The sequence below is a fragment of the Pan paniscus genome, chromosome 12 (assembly GCF_029289425.2).
Source record: "Pan paniscus chromosome 12, NHGRI_mPanPan1-v2.0_pri, whole genome shotgun sequence".
NCBI lineage: Eukaryota > Metazoa > Chordata > Mammalia > Primates > Hominidae > Pan > Pan paniscus.
Window position 1 is genome coordinate 30,603,533 of NC_073261.2, and position 17,827 is coordinate 30,621,359.

At 36.7% G+C, this 17,827-nt stretch overlaps 1 protein-coding gene across 4 annotated transcripts in view; it reads left to right on the top strand.

The window, feature by feature from the left end:
* The window catches only part of TMEM131 (transmembrane protein 131), a 243,309-nt gene that overhangs the window by 147,514 nt on the left and 77,968 nt on the right, over window positions 1-17,827 (top strand). For all 4 annotated transcript variants that reach the window (XM_034953708.3, XM_034953707.3, XM_034953709.4 and 1 more), the window contains 5 exons: window positions 8,036-8,152; window positions 10,359-10,481; window positions 15,053-15,133; window positions 17,284-17,434; window positions 17,532-17,588. In XM_034953708.3, the coding sequence (XP_034809599.1) occupies window positions 8,036-8,152; window positions 10,359-10,481; window positions 15,053-15,133; window positions 17,284-17,434; window positions 17,532-17,588 (529 nt within the window). The remainder of the gene's footprint in view (window positions 1-8,035; window positions 8,153-10,358; window positions 10,482-15,052; window positions 15,134-17,283; window positions 17,435-17,531; window positions 17,589-17,827) is intronic.

A 17,827-nucleotide genomic window follows, 5' to 3' on the forward strand; every position in this document is an offset into this window, starting at 1 on the left:
ACTCAGGAGGCTGAGGCACAAGAATCGCTTGAACCTGGAAGGCAGAGATTGCCGTGAGCCAAGACCACGCCATTGCACTCCAGCCTGGGCATCAAGCGAAACTCCATCTCAAAAAAAAAAGAGAATGCCGTGGCTGCTTAGCTCTTCCATCCAGACCACTAAAGCTTTATCCCTATCAGCAATAAGGCTGTTTTCCTTCTTTACCACATGTGTGTTCACTGGAATAGCATTTTTAACTTCCTTCAACAACTTTTCCTTTGCATTCACAGCTTGGCTGTTTGGCACTAAAGGCCTAGCTTTGAGCCTCTCTTGGCTTTGAGCATGTCTTCCTCACTAACCTTATTTCCAGATTTTGGTTTAAAGTGAGAGATGTGCAACTATTCCTTTTACTCCAACACTTACAGGCCATTGTAGGGCTACTAATTGGCCTAATTGTAATATTATTGTATCTTAGGAATAGGGAAGCTTGAGGAGAGGAAGGGAGTTGGGAGAACAGCGGTTGGTGGAGCAATGAGAACACACATAACATTTTTCGATTTAAGCTTGCCATCTTATGTGGGCATAATTTGTGGTGCCCTAAAACAATTTCAGTAGCAACATCAAAGATCACAGATCACCATGCAGATATAATAATAATGAAAAATTTGGAAATATTGCAAGATTGCCAAAATGTGACACAGAGATACAAAGTGAGTACATGGTGTTGGAAAAATGGCACTGATAGACTTGCTTGATGCGTGGTTGCTACAAACCTTTAATTTGTCAAACAAAAAACTGCAGTACCTGCGAAGTGCAGTAAAGCAAAGCACAATAAAATGAGATATGCTGTATGTTTTGAAGATACACCCAACAGGATTTCCTGATGTGGGGTTTGAGAGAAAGAGAAGAGTCAAAATTGACTCTAGAATTTTGTCCTGAGCAACTAGAAGGACAGAGTTGGAGTCAGCTGAATTGAAGAAGGCAGAGGGTAGAACAGGTTTCAGAGGTACAATCAGTAGTTCAATTTGGACATGTTAGATTTCAGGTATCTCCTAGATATCCAAGAGGAGGTGGCAAGTAGGCAGTTAGTATTCGAGTTTGGTATATGAGAACTCGACTAGAAATAGAAATTTAGGAGTCACTAGTGTAGATCTGAAGCCATGGATCTGGATGAGATCACCAAGGAAGGAAAAAGCCCAGGGACTGAGCTATGGTACAGTGCTGACTTGGGAAAATTACGGTTTCTTAGTGGTATTACTAGAAACTCAGATCTCCTATCCATCATCTACATACTAGATGTCCAGTTCTGATAGTGGCAGAAAACTGCACTAAAAATTAAACATTCCATGGTGATTTTTCTAACTCTTTGGATTTTAGATGGGCCTTAAAAGGGTATTGTTTGGATATAGACATTTTTAAATCAAATTAAGTTCTCATAAAAACTTTAAAGGAAACCAGTTTTCCTCTGGATACATTTTCAGTAATAAACATAGGCCTTATGAATCTCTTCATTGACACTAGAACTGTTCTTGGGTAGGAATACCATCATTCTAAAACTTTCACCTTGTTTTAGAGAACATTTTAGATTTTTTTTAGGTGGATACACATTATTTATTGTACTAATTTTGCTACTGTTTTTTTTCTTTCAACTTTTATTTTAAGTCCAGGGATACATGTGCAGGATGTGCAGGTTCGTTACATAGGTAAATGTTTTTTTCACATCTTTTATATCAGAAATTGAGACCCATGTTACAGTCAAGGGCACCTTACAGTCATGGTCAGCCTGGATTAAGGGTGTGTTTTTCCAGAGAGGATGGCACTGGTGGTCTCAACACTACCAAGGAAACATTAAATTGTCTGCTTGAGGCTTTTTTAGACCACTGGTATGTATTCAGACCACACACCTCTATGAGTACTGATATATAGCGCAAATTCTAAGAGTAAGTTAGTTTTTCTCCCTTCCTGCGGTGCCCAGAATGACTCACATAAGTTTTCTTCACTGCCCCTTTCTGTGGGTCAGGTTTGTACTTGTCATCCTCACTCCTTGTTTTATCTGAAGATCTGTTAGGTCTGCATTTTTGAACATTCTCTTTTTTTTCTTTTTCTCATTCTTGGTATGGTATAAAACATCTGTATTACAAGCACTGGCATCTTAGATGGGAAAATGATATTGTCATGTTTTGTTTTGTTTTGTTTTCTTCATACTGCCGGAGAGTCCTCTCTATGTCTCTCAGTGTCAGTTCTGTGAATCCTTATATTGTCAGAGGGAGTTAGGAAAGTGATAAAAGGGTGACCAGTCATATGATTCTGTAGAATTAAATTCACAACAATAAAAAGTGTGGGTGGACTGCCTGAACTCAGTGATATTATCTACTTCGTTTCAAGATTTTGTTGTTTTAAAGTTAATTTGGCTTTAATCTTGCCCACCAAGAGTTAAACCTGAACATTCAATTATTTGTTCTTGCCCCAGGGGAACATGAACACTGAGACCCTTATAAAAAAAGGTCCAGGCTAAAATATGCTTGAGTGAATCCGCAACCCTTGTGGATTCACCCAAAACAGTAAAAAAAAAAAAAAAAAAGAGAGAGAGATATACACACACAGACACACACACATATATACATACACACACTGATATATTTAATATATATTTTATATGTATTTGTTTTTAAATTACAGTATACTTGCAGTGAAATTCACCCTTTTAGTGTATAGTTCTGAGTTTTGACAAACCCATAAGGTCATATAATCAACAATTTGGTCAACTCAAACCACTGAGTGTAGCCTATTCCAGAAGACTGTATTAATGGAACCATGTAGCATATAGCATTTTTAGTCTGGCTTCTTTCTTTTAGCATAATGCATTTCATATTGGTTGGTGTAGTAGGCTGTATCAGTTCTTTGTACCACTTTATTATTATGGAATAGTATTTCATTGGCTGGCGGTGTCACTGTGTGGTTTATTCATTCACTAGTTGAAGACTTTTGGGGTGTTTCCAGTTTGGAGTTATTATAAATAAACTCACTGTAAATATTTACCTACAGATTTTAACAGTTTTTTATAACAACTGTTCCAGTTTGTATTCCCATGAGAAACATGAGAGTTTTGGTTGCTCCACATCCTTATTAGCACTCTGTATTGTGAGGTTTGGGTTTTTTGTGATGCGAGTCACTCAGCTAGGTGTACAGTGTTAGGCCATTTTTATTTTAATTTGCATTCTCCAGTGAAAATTGATTTTGAGCATCTTTTTATTTGCCACCCATATGTTTTCTTTGGTGAAGTGTCTGTTCAGTTCTTTGCCTATTTTTTAAGTTGAGTTGTTTGTTTTCTCATTGAGTTCGTGAGAGTTCCTTATGTGTTCAGGATACAAGTCTTTCTTGAGATATGTGATTTGCAAGTCTTTTCTTCCAGTTTGTGTCATACCTTTTCATTCTTTTTATATAATATTTGAAAGAGCAGAAGTTTATAATTTTCATGGTGTCCAGTTTATCAAATTGTTCTTTTATGGATCATGCTTTGGGAGTTGTAGCTAGGAAATCTTTGCCTAATCCAAAGTCACAAAGATTTTCTCCTTTTTTTTTCCTAGAAGTACAGCTGGCCCTGTGTATCCATGAGCTTCTCATCCATGGATTCAGTCAACTGCAGGTCAAAACTATTTGAGAAAAAAAAAAAATAGTGCTTCTGTACTGAACAAGACTTTTCTTGTCTGTACATGTTCAAACAAATAATACAGTATAAACTACTTACATAGCATTTACATTGTATTAAGTATTACAAGTAATGTAGAGATTATTTAAAGTATCCCCAGGAGATACGTGCATAGCCAGGAGGATAGGCATAGGTTATATGCAAATGCTACATTGTTTTTTAGCAGAGACTTCAGCAACCACAGATGTTGGTATCTGCATGAAGTCCTGGAGCCAATCCCACAGATACTGAGGGACAACCATAATAGTTTTAGATTTTATATTTAGATCTACAGTCCATTTTTAGCTACTGTTTGTTTATGGTATAAGATATGGATTGAGGATTGTTTTGTTTTGCGTGTGGATATTCATTGGTTCCTGGACTGTTGGTTGAAAACAACTATTCTTTTTCATTGAAATCCCACTGTACTTTTGTTGAAAGTCAGTTGACCTTGTATGTGTGAGTCTGGTTTTGGACTCTTCACTATGTTCTAATACGTATCTAATAGACTCTGAAATACCTGTCCTTTCACCAGCCCATACTGTTTTGATAACTGTGGCTTTATATTAATTCTTAGAATTAGATACTATGAATCCTCCAATTTTGATTTTCTCTTTCAGAATTGCTTTGGCTTTCCTTATTTCCTTTCTTTATCATCTAAATTTTAGAATCAGCGTGTCAGTTTCTTTAAAAAAAATACTGCTGAGTTTTTTTTATAATGTTCTTTTGAATTAACTTTAAAGATGTACAGAAAAGTAATACTCTCCATATATTCCTCACTCTAACATTCTTCTCATGTTAACATCTTATATAATCATAGTACAATTTTCAAACCAGGAAACTAGCATTAGTACGATACCATTAACTAAAGAACTTATATGAATTTCATCAGTTTTTCTATCAGTGTACTGCTTTTTCTGTTTTAGGATCCTATTTCATATTGCATTTAGTTGTTACTTCTCCTTAGACTGAATTTTGGTTCCACTTGCATTAGATATATAAATCCATTTCTGGAGAACTAACATCTAATATTGAGTCTTCTAACCCATCAACACAATATTTTCATTAATTTGTCTTCTTCAGTTACTTTCAGTAGTGTTTTATAGTTTTCAGCTTACAGAACTTGTATGTTATTAGATTTATACCTCAGTATTTCTTTGTGTGTGTGTTATCCTAAATAGTACGTTTTTAAAAATTAGAATTCCACTTGTTCATTGCTAGTATATGGAGATACAATTGATCATTATATGTTGACCTTGATTCCCATGACTTTGTTAAACTCTTTTAGGAGGATTTTTATAGATATTTTTAGGGATTTTTCTGTGTAGAAAGCCATGTTATCTGAATAAAAACAGATTTTTCTTCTGTACTAATGTGTAGTGCCTTTTATCTCTTTTTCGCGCTTCTTTGCACTTTATTTTTGAGACCGAATCTCACTCTGTCACCAGGCTGGAGTGCAGTGGCGCAATCTCTGCTCACTGCAACCTCTGTCTCCCGGGTTCAAGCGACTCTCCTGCCTCGGCCCCCCTCCGAGTAGCTGGGACTACAGGCACGCGCCACCACACCCAACTAATTTTTGTGTTTTTAGTAGAGGTGGGGTTTCACCATGTTGGCCAGGATGGTCTCAATCTGTTGACCTTGTGATCCGCCCACCTCGGCCTCCCAAATTGCTGGGATTACAGGCGTGAGCCACCGCGCCGGCCCTCTTTGCACGTCCAATACAGTGTTAGATAGCTGTCATAAGAGAGGGCATCCTTGCCTTGTTTTAAATTTTGGAGGAAAAGCATTCAATCATTCACCATTAAATGCTGTGGTAGCTCCTAGGGCAGGAGTGTCCAATCTTTGCTTCCCTGGGGCACATTGGAAGAAGAAGAATTGTCTTGGGCCACACATAAAATACACTAATGATAGCTTTAAAATAAAAAGGCACCAAAAAACTTAATGTTTTAAGAAAGTTTACAAATTTGTGTTGGGCCCAATTCAAGCTATCCTGGGCTGCATGCAGCCCATGGGCTGCAGGATGGACAAGCTTCTTTAGGGTTTTTGTAGGTGTTCTTTATAATATTGAGGGAGTTCTCTTCTATTGACTTAGTTTACTGAGATTTTAAATCATGACTTGATATTCAGTTTTGTCAAATTATATGCTGCTGTTGAGATGATCTTGTGCTTTTTCTTTAGTCCGTTAAGTAAATTACATTGATTTGATTTTTGAATGTTGAACTAGAATTGCATTTCTAGGTTAAAAACTACTTGGTCATGATGTGTTGCCCGTTTTATATCTTGCCTCGATTCAGTTTGCCGTACTTTGTAGAAAGTTGTGTTTCTATGTTTACGAAGGATATTGGCTTATACTTTTCAAGTCTTTATGTGGTCCTGATTCAGGGTAATGCTGAATTAGGAATGTTCTCTCCTGTATGTCAGAAAGTTTATGTAACGTAGGTATTATTTCTTTCTTAAATGGTTGGTAGAGAATTCTTTTCCACGAGTGAAATTATTTAAGCTCGGGCTTTTCTTTATGGGAAGATTTTAAACCACAAATTAAATTTTAACTGTGTGCACGACTATTTCAGTTTGAGTGAGCTTTGGCAGATTGTGTCAGATCTAGCCGACTGTCAAAGAATGTGTCCATTTCTCCTAGCTGTTAAATTTGTGGGCATGGAGTTGCTTGTAATACTCCTTTATCATTCTTTTTGTGTGTAAAGTGTATGCAATGATGTCCACATTTTAGTTCCTTATATTTTTGACTTCTCCCTTTTTATCACAGTCACTCTCTGTAGAGTTTTATCCATTTTATGGACTTTTTGAGGCACCAGCTTCGGTTTTATTGATTTTTTTTTTTTTTTTTTTTTTGCTACTTTCTGTTTTCTATTTCATTAATTTTTACTCTTTATTTTCCTTCCTTTTGCTTACTCTGGGTTTAATTTATTCTTTTTCTAGTGTCTCAAAACAGAAATGTAGATTATTGATGTGAAACATTTCTGTTCAAAATAAGCATGTAATGCTATAAATTTTCTTCCAAGTATTGCTTTACCTGCAGCCTACAGGTTTTAATATTGTGCTTTCATTTCCAATCAATTCAAAATATTTTATAATTTCTCTTGTTACTACTCATTTCACCCGTGGCTTATTTTAGAAGTATGTTGTTGAATTTCAGACTTTTTGAGGGTTTGCCGGGTATCTTTCTGTTGCTAATTTCTGGCTCAGGTGTGAATAGCACCAGTGTCTACAGCTTCCAGGGCTTTTGTGCTCCCGTGCAAGTTCACACAGTCAGCCTCTAGCAATGTGTAAACATGTTAGCTGCATTTCTAGCTGACACTCCTGTATGATAGCCTCATCTTCTTCCCTTCTCTGCCATGGGTGAGCCAGTATTCCCATTCTATCTGTCCTTGGAGGTGCTTGTCTTTTCTACAATTTCAGGCTAGTTGATAATCTCACTCTGTGATGGGTTCAAGAAAAGTTGTGAATTATTGTAATTATTCTTTTGTTGCACTACATTACCGTAATATAATGCAACAAAAGAATAATTACAATAATTCATAATAAGTTATGAATTCATAATTAAGTTATTCTTTTGTTGGTGGTAATGTAGGAGACATACTCTCTCTAGCTTTCTTCAGACTAAGGTGAAGCCAGAGTCTTACTACCATGTATTTTGAGCTATCATTTAGGTAGCATTTTAGAGTTCTAGCCATAGAGGCAGAATGAGAGAGGTTGATGGCTTTACATATTAAAATGCATTTTAAGGCTTTATTTCAGGGCAGAACCACAATTTCAGTCTCTTGAACATGGGAGTAGCCCTGTTGTTTTGTGGTAATAACATTTTATTTTACTAACTATAGTGACATTCTTAATCTGCAGAAAGTAACAGGAGTGAGTTCCTGCACATACATTCACCCCTGCCTTCTTTCCTATTTAAGTTGCTGGGACATTTTGTTCCTTGTGTGGATGGAAGGCAGATTTCATAAGGTTGAGGCCTGGGCTTATTCTTTGGACTAAAACAAGTCACTGCTTAGTAGTACAGCAGTATATCTATATGAAAAGCTCAGCCTCAGTGCAACTCCTATCTGATTGTCTCATCGTGGAACAGCCTGTAATTAGGTACTTCATGCCAGCCTAGTGATTGTTAAATGAACAGAATCCAGGAAACCATCTGTTGTACAAGGCTGTGGCTGGTAATTGACAAAGATATGTGACTGTAGACATTCAATATGGAAGACATCTTTTTAATTATTTTCCATTGCTAACTTAAAGCTTAAACTTTTAAAGGAAAAACTAGTTTATGGAAATGATTCTAAGATACTTGTTTAAGGAACTTGAGCTGTATAATTTTTTTTCTTGTTACAAATTTAACTTTATTTTCTGTTTCAGAAAATTCTTCCAGGAGGAAATACATCATTTGATGTAGTTTTTCTTGCAAGAGTAGTAGGAAATGTAGAAAATACTTTATTTATTAATACATCTAATCATGGGGTATTTACTTACCAGGTAAGAACCAGAATTAAAACTTATTTTATAAAATATAATCATTACCTCTGCCTTATCATATGACAGCCTTTTAAGAACTCAGGAACTCAAAGGATAATAGAAAATGTAGGAGTTTAGACTTAGAGCATTTTTATACTTACAGTGAATATCTCTATTCAATATCTCTATTCGAATCAGACTGAACAGGTGATTTTAAAGCAACAGCTAAAGTGTTAATTTAAGATTGACAAAAGAATAGTGAAAAAATATTTTCATACTGACTTATAAAATTTTGTTTAATTTTTACTTTTACACACTTATGAAGCATACTTGATAATAGTGTCAAGATTAAAACATTCATGTCTACTTTCCTTTAGTGTAGGTATTTTTTGATAAACTTATTTTTACATAGAATTTTGGTTTAGGTCATTAAAGAAAGTTAATGTATATAGGAGTAATATAGTAAATCTTTTTGTATATCAGCCATTCTGTTTGTGAATCAAGATTTTTATATGTCAGGACTAAGGCTGGTTATGGTAGCTCACACCTGTAATCCCAGCACTTTGGGAGGCCAAGGTGGGAGGATCACTTGAAGCCAGGAGTTCGAGACCAGCCTGGGCAACAAAGCAAGACCTCATCTCTACAAAAAACATTTTTATAAATTAACTGGGCACAGTGGTGAGCACTTGTAGTCTCAGCTACTCGGGAGGCTGAAGTGGGAGGATCACTTGAGCCCAAGAGTTCAAGGCCACAGTGAACTATGATTACACCACTGTACTCCACCTTGGGTGACAGATCAAGACCACATCTCTAAATGAAGAAAAACAAAGATTCTTAACAATAATTGCTCATATTTGTCCAGCAGTGTACTATACATGCCCTTCTACCTATGTTATAGGTACAGTTATTCTTGAAGTTTTAAAAGGTTAAATAATTTGCCCAAGTCATGCTATTAGTAAGTTGTTGAGGGGGACTCAAACTCATGTCTTTGTAAGTATAAAGACCATAATCTTTACCACTGTGCTGTGCTGCCAGTGGAACTTGAGTGTTAGCTCTGACACATTACTTTACAGTTCCTGTGCTTTTTTTTTTTTTTTAAACATTTCCTCCCCAGTACCCATTAACTCTGACATATCATATAAAATAAGGGCCAGTCAGAGTCAGTGTTCCCTTTCAGTAAGGACTGTGTCTTCTGCTTATGTATGGTGAGTAAATCTTTAGCGGTTGCTTAGTAGGCATTCAGTACACTGTTGATGGTTGGTTCAGTAATTTTGAAGTGCTAGACAGATCTTACCCATTTAGCATGTACTTGTTGAGTAAATGAAAAGACTATCATAAAAATGAAGGTCATTGCCCCACGATGGCATCCCACAACAGACCTAGGTGATGGCAGCCAATCTGGACTATTGAGGGTCATGATCAGGTTGTTCTCAAGGTGACCCCAATGGCCAGCTGTCTTCTTTCTTTACCTCTTCACATCTAGTCTTTCACCAAATATATCTCCAGTCTGTTTACTTCCCTCCTCCTCACTACCACTGCTGTCTTCCAGGCCGCTCTCACTGGATTACACGTTAGCTGTCTGAATGCCCTCCACTCTCCCCCAACACTGTCTGTTACTCACTCTCTGGCAGAGGGATTTTTTTTTTTAAATCTTTTTATTGGTATCCAGTCTGTCTCCAATACTACGATGTAAGTTTCATGAGACCCAGCACATTATCTGTTTTTTTACTGTTGAATTGTTCACTATTGTATATGTGCCTAGCACCTCATAGACACTTAATAAATAGCAATATATTAATAATATCATTTGAATTACTGGTTTACCCTGCTTAGTCAACCTAGGGCCATCCCATGTGGGAATGACCTGGGGCTGGGCTTGGTATTTGAGAGGTTATCTGGGCCGTAGATCCATCTTCTGATGGTTGGGGTCAGGAAATCTTTTGACTCCCTATTTTCTTCTTTTGTCTATTGCATGGCTTCTTGAAGGACTGTTATTCAGTTTCTAATATATTAAAGAAATCATTCTAAATTCACATACATAGTCAATCAAATATGTAGCCAAATCATGTACAGAAACAACATTTGTGGGGTTTTTTTTTAAATAAAGGGATTGTTAATTTTTTATACATAAATTAGATTTGCCAGTCTCCCTAGATCAGTCAGTTATAACTAAAAATATTAATTATAAAAGCAACTAAAATTGCATTTTTTTCCTCCACTGAAACAGGTATTTGGTGTTGGAGTTCCAAATCCATATCGATTGAGGCCATTCCTTGGGGCCAGAGTCCCTGTGAATAGCAGTTTCTCACCTATAATAAACATCCACAATCCTCACAGTGAGCCTTTGCAGGTGAGTTTATGATGGTAATTTTGAATAAGCTTCATTTTGGTGGGAATTAATGCTTAGCATGAAATCTCAGTTTGTTACAGTTTCCAAGACTATTTAAAATAATAGGGTTTTATAGTGTATTGAGAGGGGTATTACTTTTAGTACAGCTTGCTGCAGTCTGAATTTTGGAATACAGCAGTCTGGATTTTGAATTTTTTGAATCATTTTTAAAACGACTGTGTCTTCTCTGGTGTTATAGTTTAGGCAGCTCTGCGTTTAAAGAAGAGTTTTTAGCTACACAAGGCTGCTTTTTTTCTTGCCTGTAAACACTTTCTGGCCCAATATCCATGTTTTTTAAAACAGTTCAAGTTTATTTCTGGAAATAATAAATTTTTGGTGATGGCAACTTAGAAATTAAAATTCAGGGAAAGGGTAATATAGAATTATGATTAAAAGCAAACTTGTTTTTTATTTTAAAAATTCAACTTATCTTACCTAATCTTCTAGCAGTAATTGTTTTCAAGTGTGAAATTCCTCCTCACTAGCTCCTTGTCTCTTTCACAGTGGAAGTGGCTAGTGTCATTCCTTCAGAGATTTTCTGAAATCTCTACCTTACATCCTAGGGACTTAGCTGTGTGACATGTGCAGCCTCTGTGGCTTCTAGTTGTGTTGTCTGTGTTAAAAGTAGATGTGAATGCTTTCTAGAATAGTCCAGGGTGCCAGAGTTCTTTCGGACCAACACTGCAGGACTTAGAGCAGCTTGAAAATGACAGGTGGAGGAAAAATACTATATTTTGTGGTAAGTATAGGGCTTTGGCAACTAATATGGCTGTTGTCCCAGACCACCCTGGTATAACTGTTCATAAACAATGGAAGAGGAAATGAGGATGAACCAGGGAAATGTTCAGAGCCTGAATAGTGAAATGCTTAGAAATGATAAGTGAAAGCAGCACGAAAGAAATCTCTCCCCAACACTTGGCAACAACTGGGTGAAGATAGCCCCAGTTTTAATTTTTGTAGCTGGATATCTTCATCACAGAAGAACCTGTTCTTATGTCCTGCTTTTCAGGTGGGAAGTATTCCCTCTTATCCTCACCATCCTTCTGTTGTTTACGTCCTTTTGATATTTTAGGTAATGGTGTAGTTTCCCTGTTCTGGCTGTTACTACAAATCTATGTAGAAACTTCAGAAATTCTTGCTGCTTTCTTTCCTGTTTTTACAAAAGACAGGGTCTCACTCTGTCACTCAAACTGGAGTGCAGTGGCACGGTCATGGTTCACTGCAGCCTTGAACTCCTGGCCTCAAGCAATCCTCCTGCCTTAGCTTCCCAAAGTGCCGAGATGACAGGCATGTGCCACTGTGCCTGGCCTCTTACTCCGTTAGACCCGGCTGCATGAGTTGCCCCACTGTGCCGTAGAAGGGCTGTTAACAGAGTGCCCCAAGGGTGCTGCCTCATTGTGGTGGCCAGACCACAAGGATGGAGCTTGCAGGACTCAGCAGATGTTGGTCAGTCTACAATTGCCAGAGTCGCCTTACAGTCTGTACCTTTTCTCTTCAGCCTTTGGAGTTACCAAGCCCAGCACAGTGATCACTTCGAATTCAATTCATCTAGTCTTTTTCCAGTTAAAACATTTTAATTCAAGATTTACACAAGAGAGCAAATGGAACACCAAAGTTACTCTCTTAGAACCAAATATAGATTGTTTACCTGGGAAGACACTCTTACCCTTGTAGTCCAGTGTTACTGTGTGTCACTAGTCTTGTCAATATTACAGTAAGAAAAGATTGTAAAGCGAGAAAATGTATATCGTTTGTTGATTATACAACATAAACACATGAGTATGTTCTCCTCAGGAAAAAAATGTTAACAATTCAAACATGAATGAAGCAAAAACGTCCCTTTGAACTTCCTACTTCCCAGTCCAGCTGTCCAGCAGAACTTTCTCTGATGATGGAATAGTTCCTTTCCTGCTTTGTCCAAAACAGTAGCCGCTAGCTACGTGTGACTGTTGAGCTCTTTAATTCAGCTAGGGTGGCCAAAATGTTATTTCAACTAATTTAAATGTAAATAACCACATGTAGCTGATAGCTATTGCATAGACAGCACAGTTGCAGTCCAAGCCCTTCCTCGTGGACACCACTTTTGCCACCGTGTATGTATCATTCTAGACCTTTCTCTTGTGCATGCATGTATGTGGGCACAGAAACATTTATTGTGGGAATTTGTTTACACATAATATATTCTGTACATAATGTTTGGCTTCCTTTTTTTCCTAAACTATACTAAATTAGAACAAATAGCACTGGACTAAAAATAAAGAATGTGTCAGGTTCCTAGTTTTAGTGTAATTATTTGTTTGACTTTGTAATTTAGACTTTTTCTGTCTCTATTTCTTTATTCATTTTCTCTGTTATCAGTAGGCGACTTTTTAATCTTCTGGGGTTTTTTTTGGTTGGTTGGTTGGTTGGTTGGTTTTCCAGACACCAGGCTGGAGTGCAGTGGTGCCATCTTGGCTTACTGCAGTCTTGACCTCCCAGGCTCAACCAATCCTTTTACCTCAGTCTCCTGAGTAGTTGGGACTACAGGTGCACGCCACCACACCTGGCTAATGTTTTTTATTTTTTTGTAGAGACAGACTCTCACTATGTTGCCTAGGCTGGCCTACAACTCCTGGGCTCAAGTGATCCCCGCTACCTTGGCCTCCCAAAGTGCCGGGATTACAGGCATGAGCCACTGAGTCTGGTCTAATCTTGTTTTCAAGCATTGTTATGCTTGTTTGCTTGATACTTGGAAAGATTGATGAAATAATGTGTGATGTTTTCTGGTTTTCCAGAAAAAGTTCTATAGTCATCCTATCATTTAAGGTGCTATTATTATTAACACAATAAGCACTATAGATGAGCACTGTAACAAATCTGCAGGCAAGTAATAATACACAAAGAAAATCTATAGCTTATCAGTCTTTGGTAAATGCATTACTTTTACAGCAGCAACCCCCCGGCCCCTGCCAGAAAAATAAACAAAAAAAAAACCTTTAAGGGTCCAGGCACAGTGGCTCATGCCTGTAATCCCAGCACTTTGGGAGGCCGAGGTGGGTGGATGATGAGGTCAGGAGTTCAAGACCAGCCTGACCAACATGGTGAAACCCCATCTCTGCGAAAAATACAAAAATTAGCTGGGCGTGGAGGCATGTGCCTGTAATCCCAGCTACTCAGGAGGCTGAGGCAGGAGAATCACTTGAACCCGGGAGGCAGAGGTTGCAGTGAGCCGAGATTGCACCACTGCACTCCAGCCTGAGCGACAGGGCGAGACTCCGTCTCAAAAAAAAAAAAAAAAAAACCTTTAAGCTTAAGAATTGCCATTTTTCTTGCTTTATCCTTTTTTATTCACTCCTGGAGGACTTCTTGTGATGAAACAAGTGAACGTTTTCCACCCATTCTCATACTTCACCCCAAATTTAATTGAATTAAATATATTTTTTCTTTTTAAGAGCTAGAGTTAGCTTATCTTTAAAGGAAGGTCTCCTGCCTTGTGACCCATTTTGTGTATATATATTTACCCAAAAGAAAGGAAAGCAGATGACCACACCAAGACTTGTATTCAGTATCCACAGCAGCTTTCTCTTTAATGGCCAGACATTGGAAACAACTCAAATGTCCCATTAATGTGTGGATTGAAAAACTGCAGTATAGTCATCAAATAGAAGTGAACTATTAATGCATAAACAAAGTGGTAGACCTCAAAATAATTGCATTGAGCAAAAGAAGCCAGACACAAGAGTATATGTTGTATTATTCCATTTAGATAAAACTCTAGAAAATATGAGCTAGTCTGAGGTGATAGAGAGCAGATCAGTGGTTGCCTAGAAATAGGAAGGGACAGAGAAGGATGGATGGATTGCACAAGGCATGAGGAAGCTTTTGGGGATAATGGATATATTTAATATCTTAATTACAGTGATGGTTTTATGCCCGAACACATAGGTCAGGATTCATCAGGTTGTATACTTTAAATATGTATTATTTATTTTACATAAATAACTCAATAAAGCTGTTTAAAAAAAGCTTAGGCATAAGCCACAGAAATATTTTTGCTACCAGTAGAAACCACATATTTTCATGTTCCATTAGAGTTATTTTGTATATATCTCAAATATTTTTACTCTTCACCATTTCACAATTATGGTAGTTATTTGATCCACTGCTGGCTCTTGTTATAAATGTATGGATAAAGAAGCACTTTGTGTTACTGTAAGAAATACAAAATTTATGTTTCCAAAACTTGGTAATTTTTGTAAATGATTCCCTTTGGAAAAAAGAAAAATAAGTATCCTGTTACTTTCTAAAATCTGGTGGTACTTACACTGTTTCTAAGTTAAATTTTCAAAGTTACCTTATTTTAATTAAAAATACAACTATTGCTTACACATACAGAGCACTGAATTTAGTGATATTATACATATCCTACGTTTATATCTTTAAATGTTTTGTGATAAACAGTTAGGATGTCAGGATTATTTCTGTGTAATAGCAAGTCACCTGCTTTGAGAATATGACTTTGAACGTAACCATCATGTGCTCTTTTGCCCCAGGTTGTAGAAATGTACTCTAGTGGAGGAGACCTTCACCTAGAACTCCCAACGGGTCAACAAGGAGGTACCAGAAAACTGTGGGTGAGTTGTAACCTAGTTTTCTCTTGTGTGTGCTCCCATGAAACCGATTATTCTTAAATTAGAAAATATTTAACTCCTTAATAGGCTTAACAAATATGGATGACTTCTCTTTAATCATTGTCTTAATGTTAATTTATGTCAAGTATATATGAAAATCAGAGGAGGAAAGAATATAAGTAGTAATTTTTGGAAAGGGCAGTGAGTAAAATTGGTGGGAGTTCTACCCCACTACATGGAAAGAAAGTAAATTCAGCTATTCTTCCTCAGAATTGTATGGGTAAAGTTGCCTCTGAGTCTGATAATTTATGATGTGCTTTACACATAAAAAAATGTAAATGATTAAAAAAATGTAGGAAGCATTCATTATGTTTTTGTTTTGTTTTTGAAGGTAAGTAATTGAATGTTCAGATTCACCATTGGTAAAGGAGATGGCATTTGCAGAGAGAACCTAGTCAAGTGCCTGCGATAACTTAGAAAAATTTTAATTCTTGAAGGTGATCTATGTTCACCTTCAATATTGTTGAATATTTAACAATATTAACCAAATTAAAGAATATGTAAGAGAACCTTATTTATAAAGATTCTTGCCATTTGTGAGTTTTAAAAATGTTTACCATGCTTTAATTCAAGAGGGAGAAGGCAATTGTGGTCAATTCAGTTCCATATCCAGCTCACTCAGATCACTGCTCATCTGTAATGGAGGAACACAAATTTTACAACCAGGAATAAGGTTTGAGGATCAGAGTTTCTTTATTAACTGCTGTTACACACACACAGCCTCTTGATTCTGTCTTCTGACCAGTCTTGACCACAGAAGAGATGTGGAGATTATGTTTTTAGAATGTTAATATGAACATCTAGAAACAAATTTATCAGCCAGTTATTTGGTTAATTCCCAGAATATAGAAACACAACCAGCAAAAAGAAATATGCAATGGACAGTTCATTTATATCCTTTCACAAAAATGTTTCACCTTGAAATTATGGTGTTTGAGGGAAAAATCATCTATAAAACAATCCTTCAGAGGATTAAATTCAGACTATTAAATCTGTATATATTATTCTAGACAGAACTAAGAACTTCCTGTGAAACATAATTGGTATCTAATAAATAAACCTAAGAGAATTCAGATTTTTAAATAGTCAAGAGTGATAATGATAACAGAGAATAGCATGTTTTTATAGTCCTAGTGGCTGCAAAAAAAGATATGGTAGTTCTTATTCCTACAAACCTAGACTGAGAAAAAAGCCAATGGGCTGTGACCTCACCTCCAGCCTATTTCGGTGTATAGGTGAAAACCCCAGAGACCAAGTCAACTCCCTAGAGCTGGGGAGTGGATGGTCCATCCCTCCAATCTTAGGAGGGTCCCAATCACCTGTTTTCTACTTTGGGACTAAAAAAGAGAGTAGGGATAAGTGAAGGCCGCTAAGCTGTAGAACACAAGAATCTCCTAAAATATGCTGAAAGGTTTGTGCAGAGAAGAAATTCAAGCAGTCCCAGGGAGCCATATTGTTCTGAAACCAGGAAAGAGATTACTCCTCAAAATTTTTTTTCCAGTAAGTCTTCCTTTTAGTATATAAATGTTCTCTCATTATGGGACTGAAAATGTATACTGTCTTACATGAATGCAGTTGGTAAACTGTGGATTTACTTGAGAAGCTTTGCATTGTTAAGTTTTCCATGAAAGAGCAGTGTAAGCCCTGCTGGTTATCATTTATGGAGGTTCTTGTGGACTTCTAGAAAAGTATTTACCTCTGATGGTGACATTTCTGTTGGTTAAATTTCAAGACTGAGTTATATACCCAAACACCACTAACTAGCATATTAAAAAATAACTGATTTTGTAGATTAGTTTTACCTTTTAATGGTGATTTTGTAACTGACAATTTGTTTTCAGATCATTTGACTTCTTTTGCTTTGCCTACCTTACATATCGTATTTCATCAATTCTAAACAGCACATTTTTCACATTTTAAAGTTCTCCAGAAATGGAGTGTGTTTACATATTGGTTTAATTAGCAATGCATTTTTTTAATTAATAGGTATATAGAATACTCATCTTTCAGTCAGTGTCATCCAGTTCAATAAAAAATGGTGGTTTTGCTACATTACAAAAGCTGTGCTACATTATGGTCTGTTAACTTGTCAGGAAATTCCTCCTTATGAAACCAAGGGAGTGATGAGAGCCAGTTTTTCATCTAGAGAAGCAGATAATCACACAGCCTTCATAAGAATAAAGACTAATGCTTCAGACAGCACAGAGTTTATCATTCTTCCTGTTGAGGTTGAAGTTACAACAGGTTAGTGGAAAACTGATGAAATCGAAAGTTGTTTTGTTTTCAGTATAGCTTACTCTGGCAAAGTGAAAAATAATTGTTGACTTTTCTTTTTTCCAAGCTCCTGGAATTTATTCCTCAACTGAAATGTTAGATTTTGGTACACTAAGAACACAAGGTAAAAAAATCTTTTAAAAGAGTCTTTATGGAGTTTTTTTTTTTTTTTAAACCCCTGTATTCAGTGCTGAATGGCTCTACTATGTAATTCAGCTTTAAACATTATTTCTCAGTTGGTTGCATGATCTTGTACAAATCTCCTTTTCAGACTCAGCGCCTTTACAGGTTTATACCCCATTCCGCTGAGGGGTGGGTGGCATTGCTTAACAGGTTGGAAAACAAGGCCATGGGATAATTTAA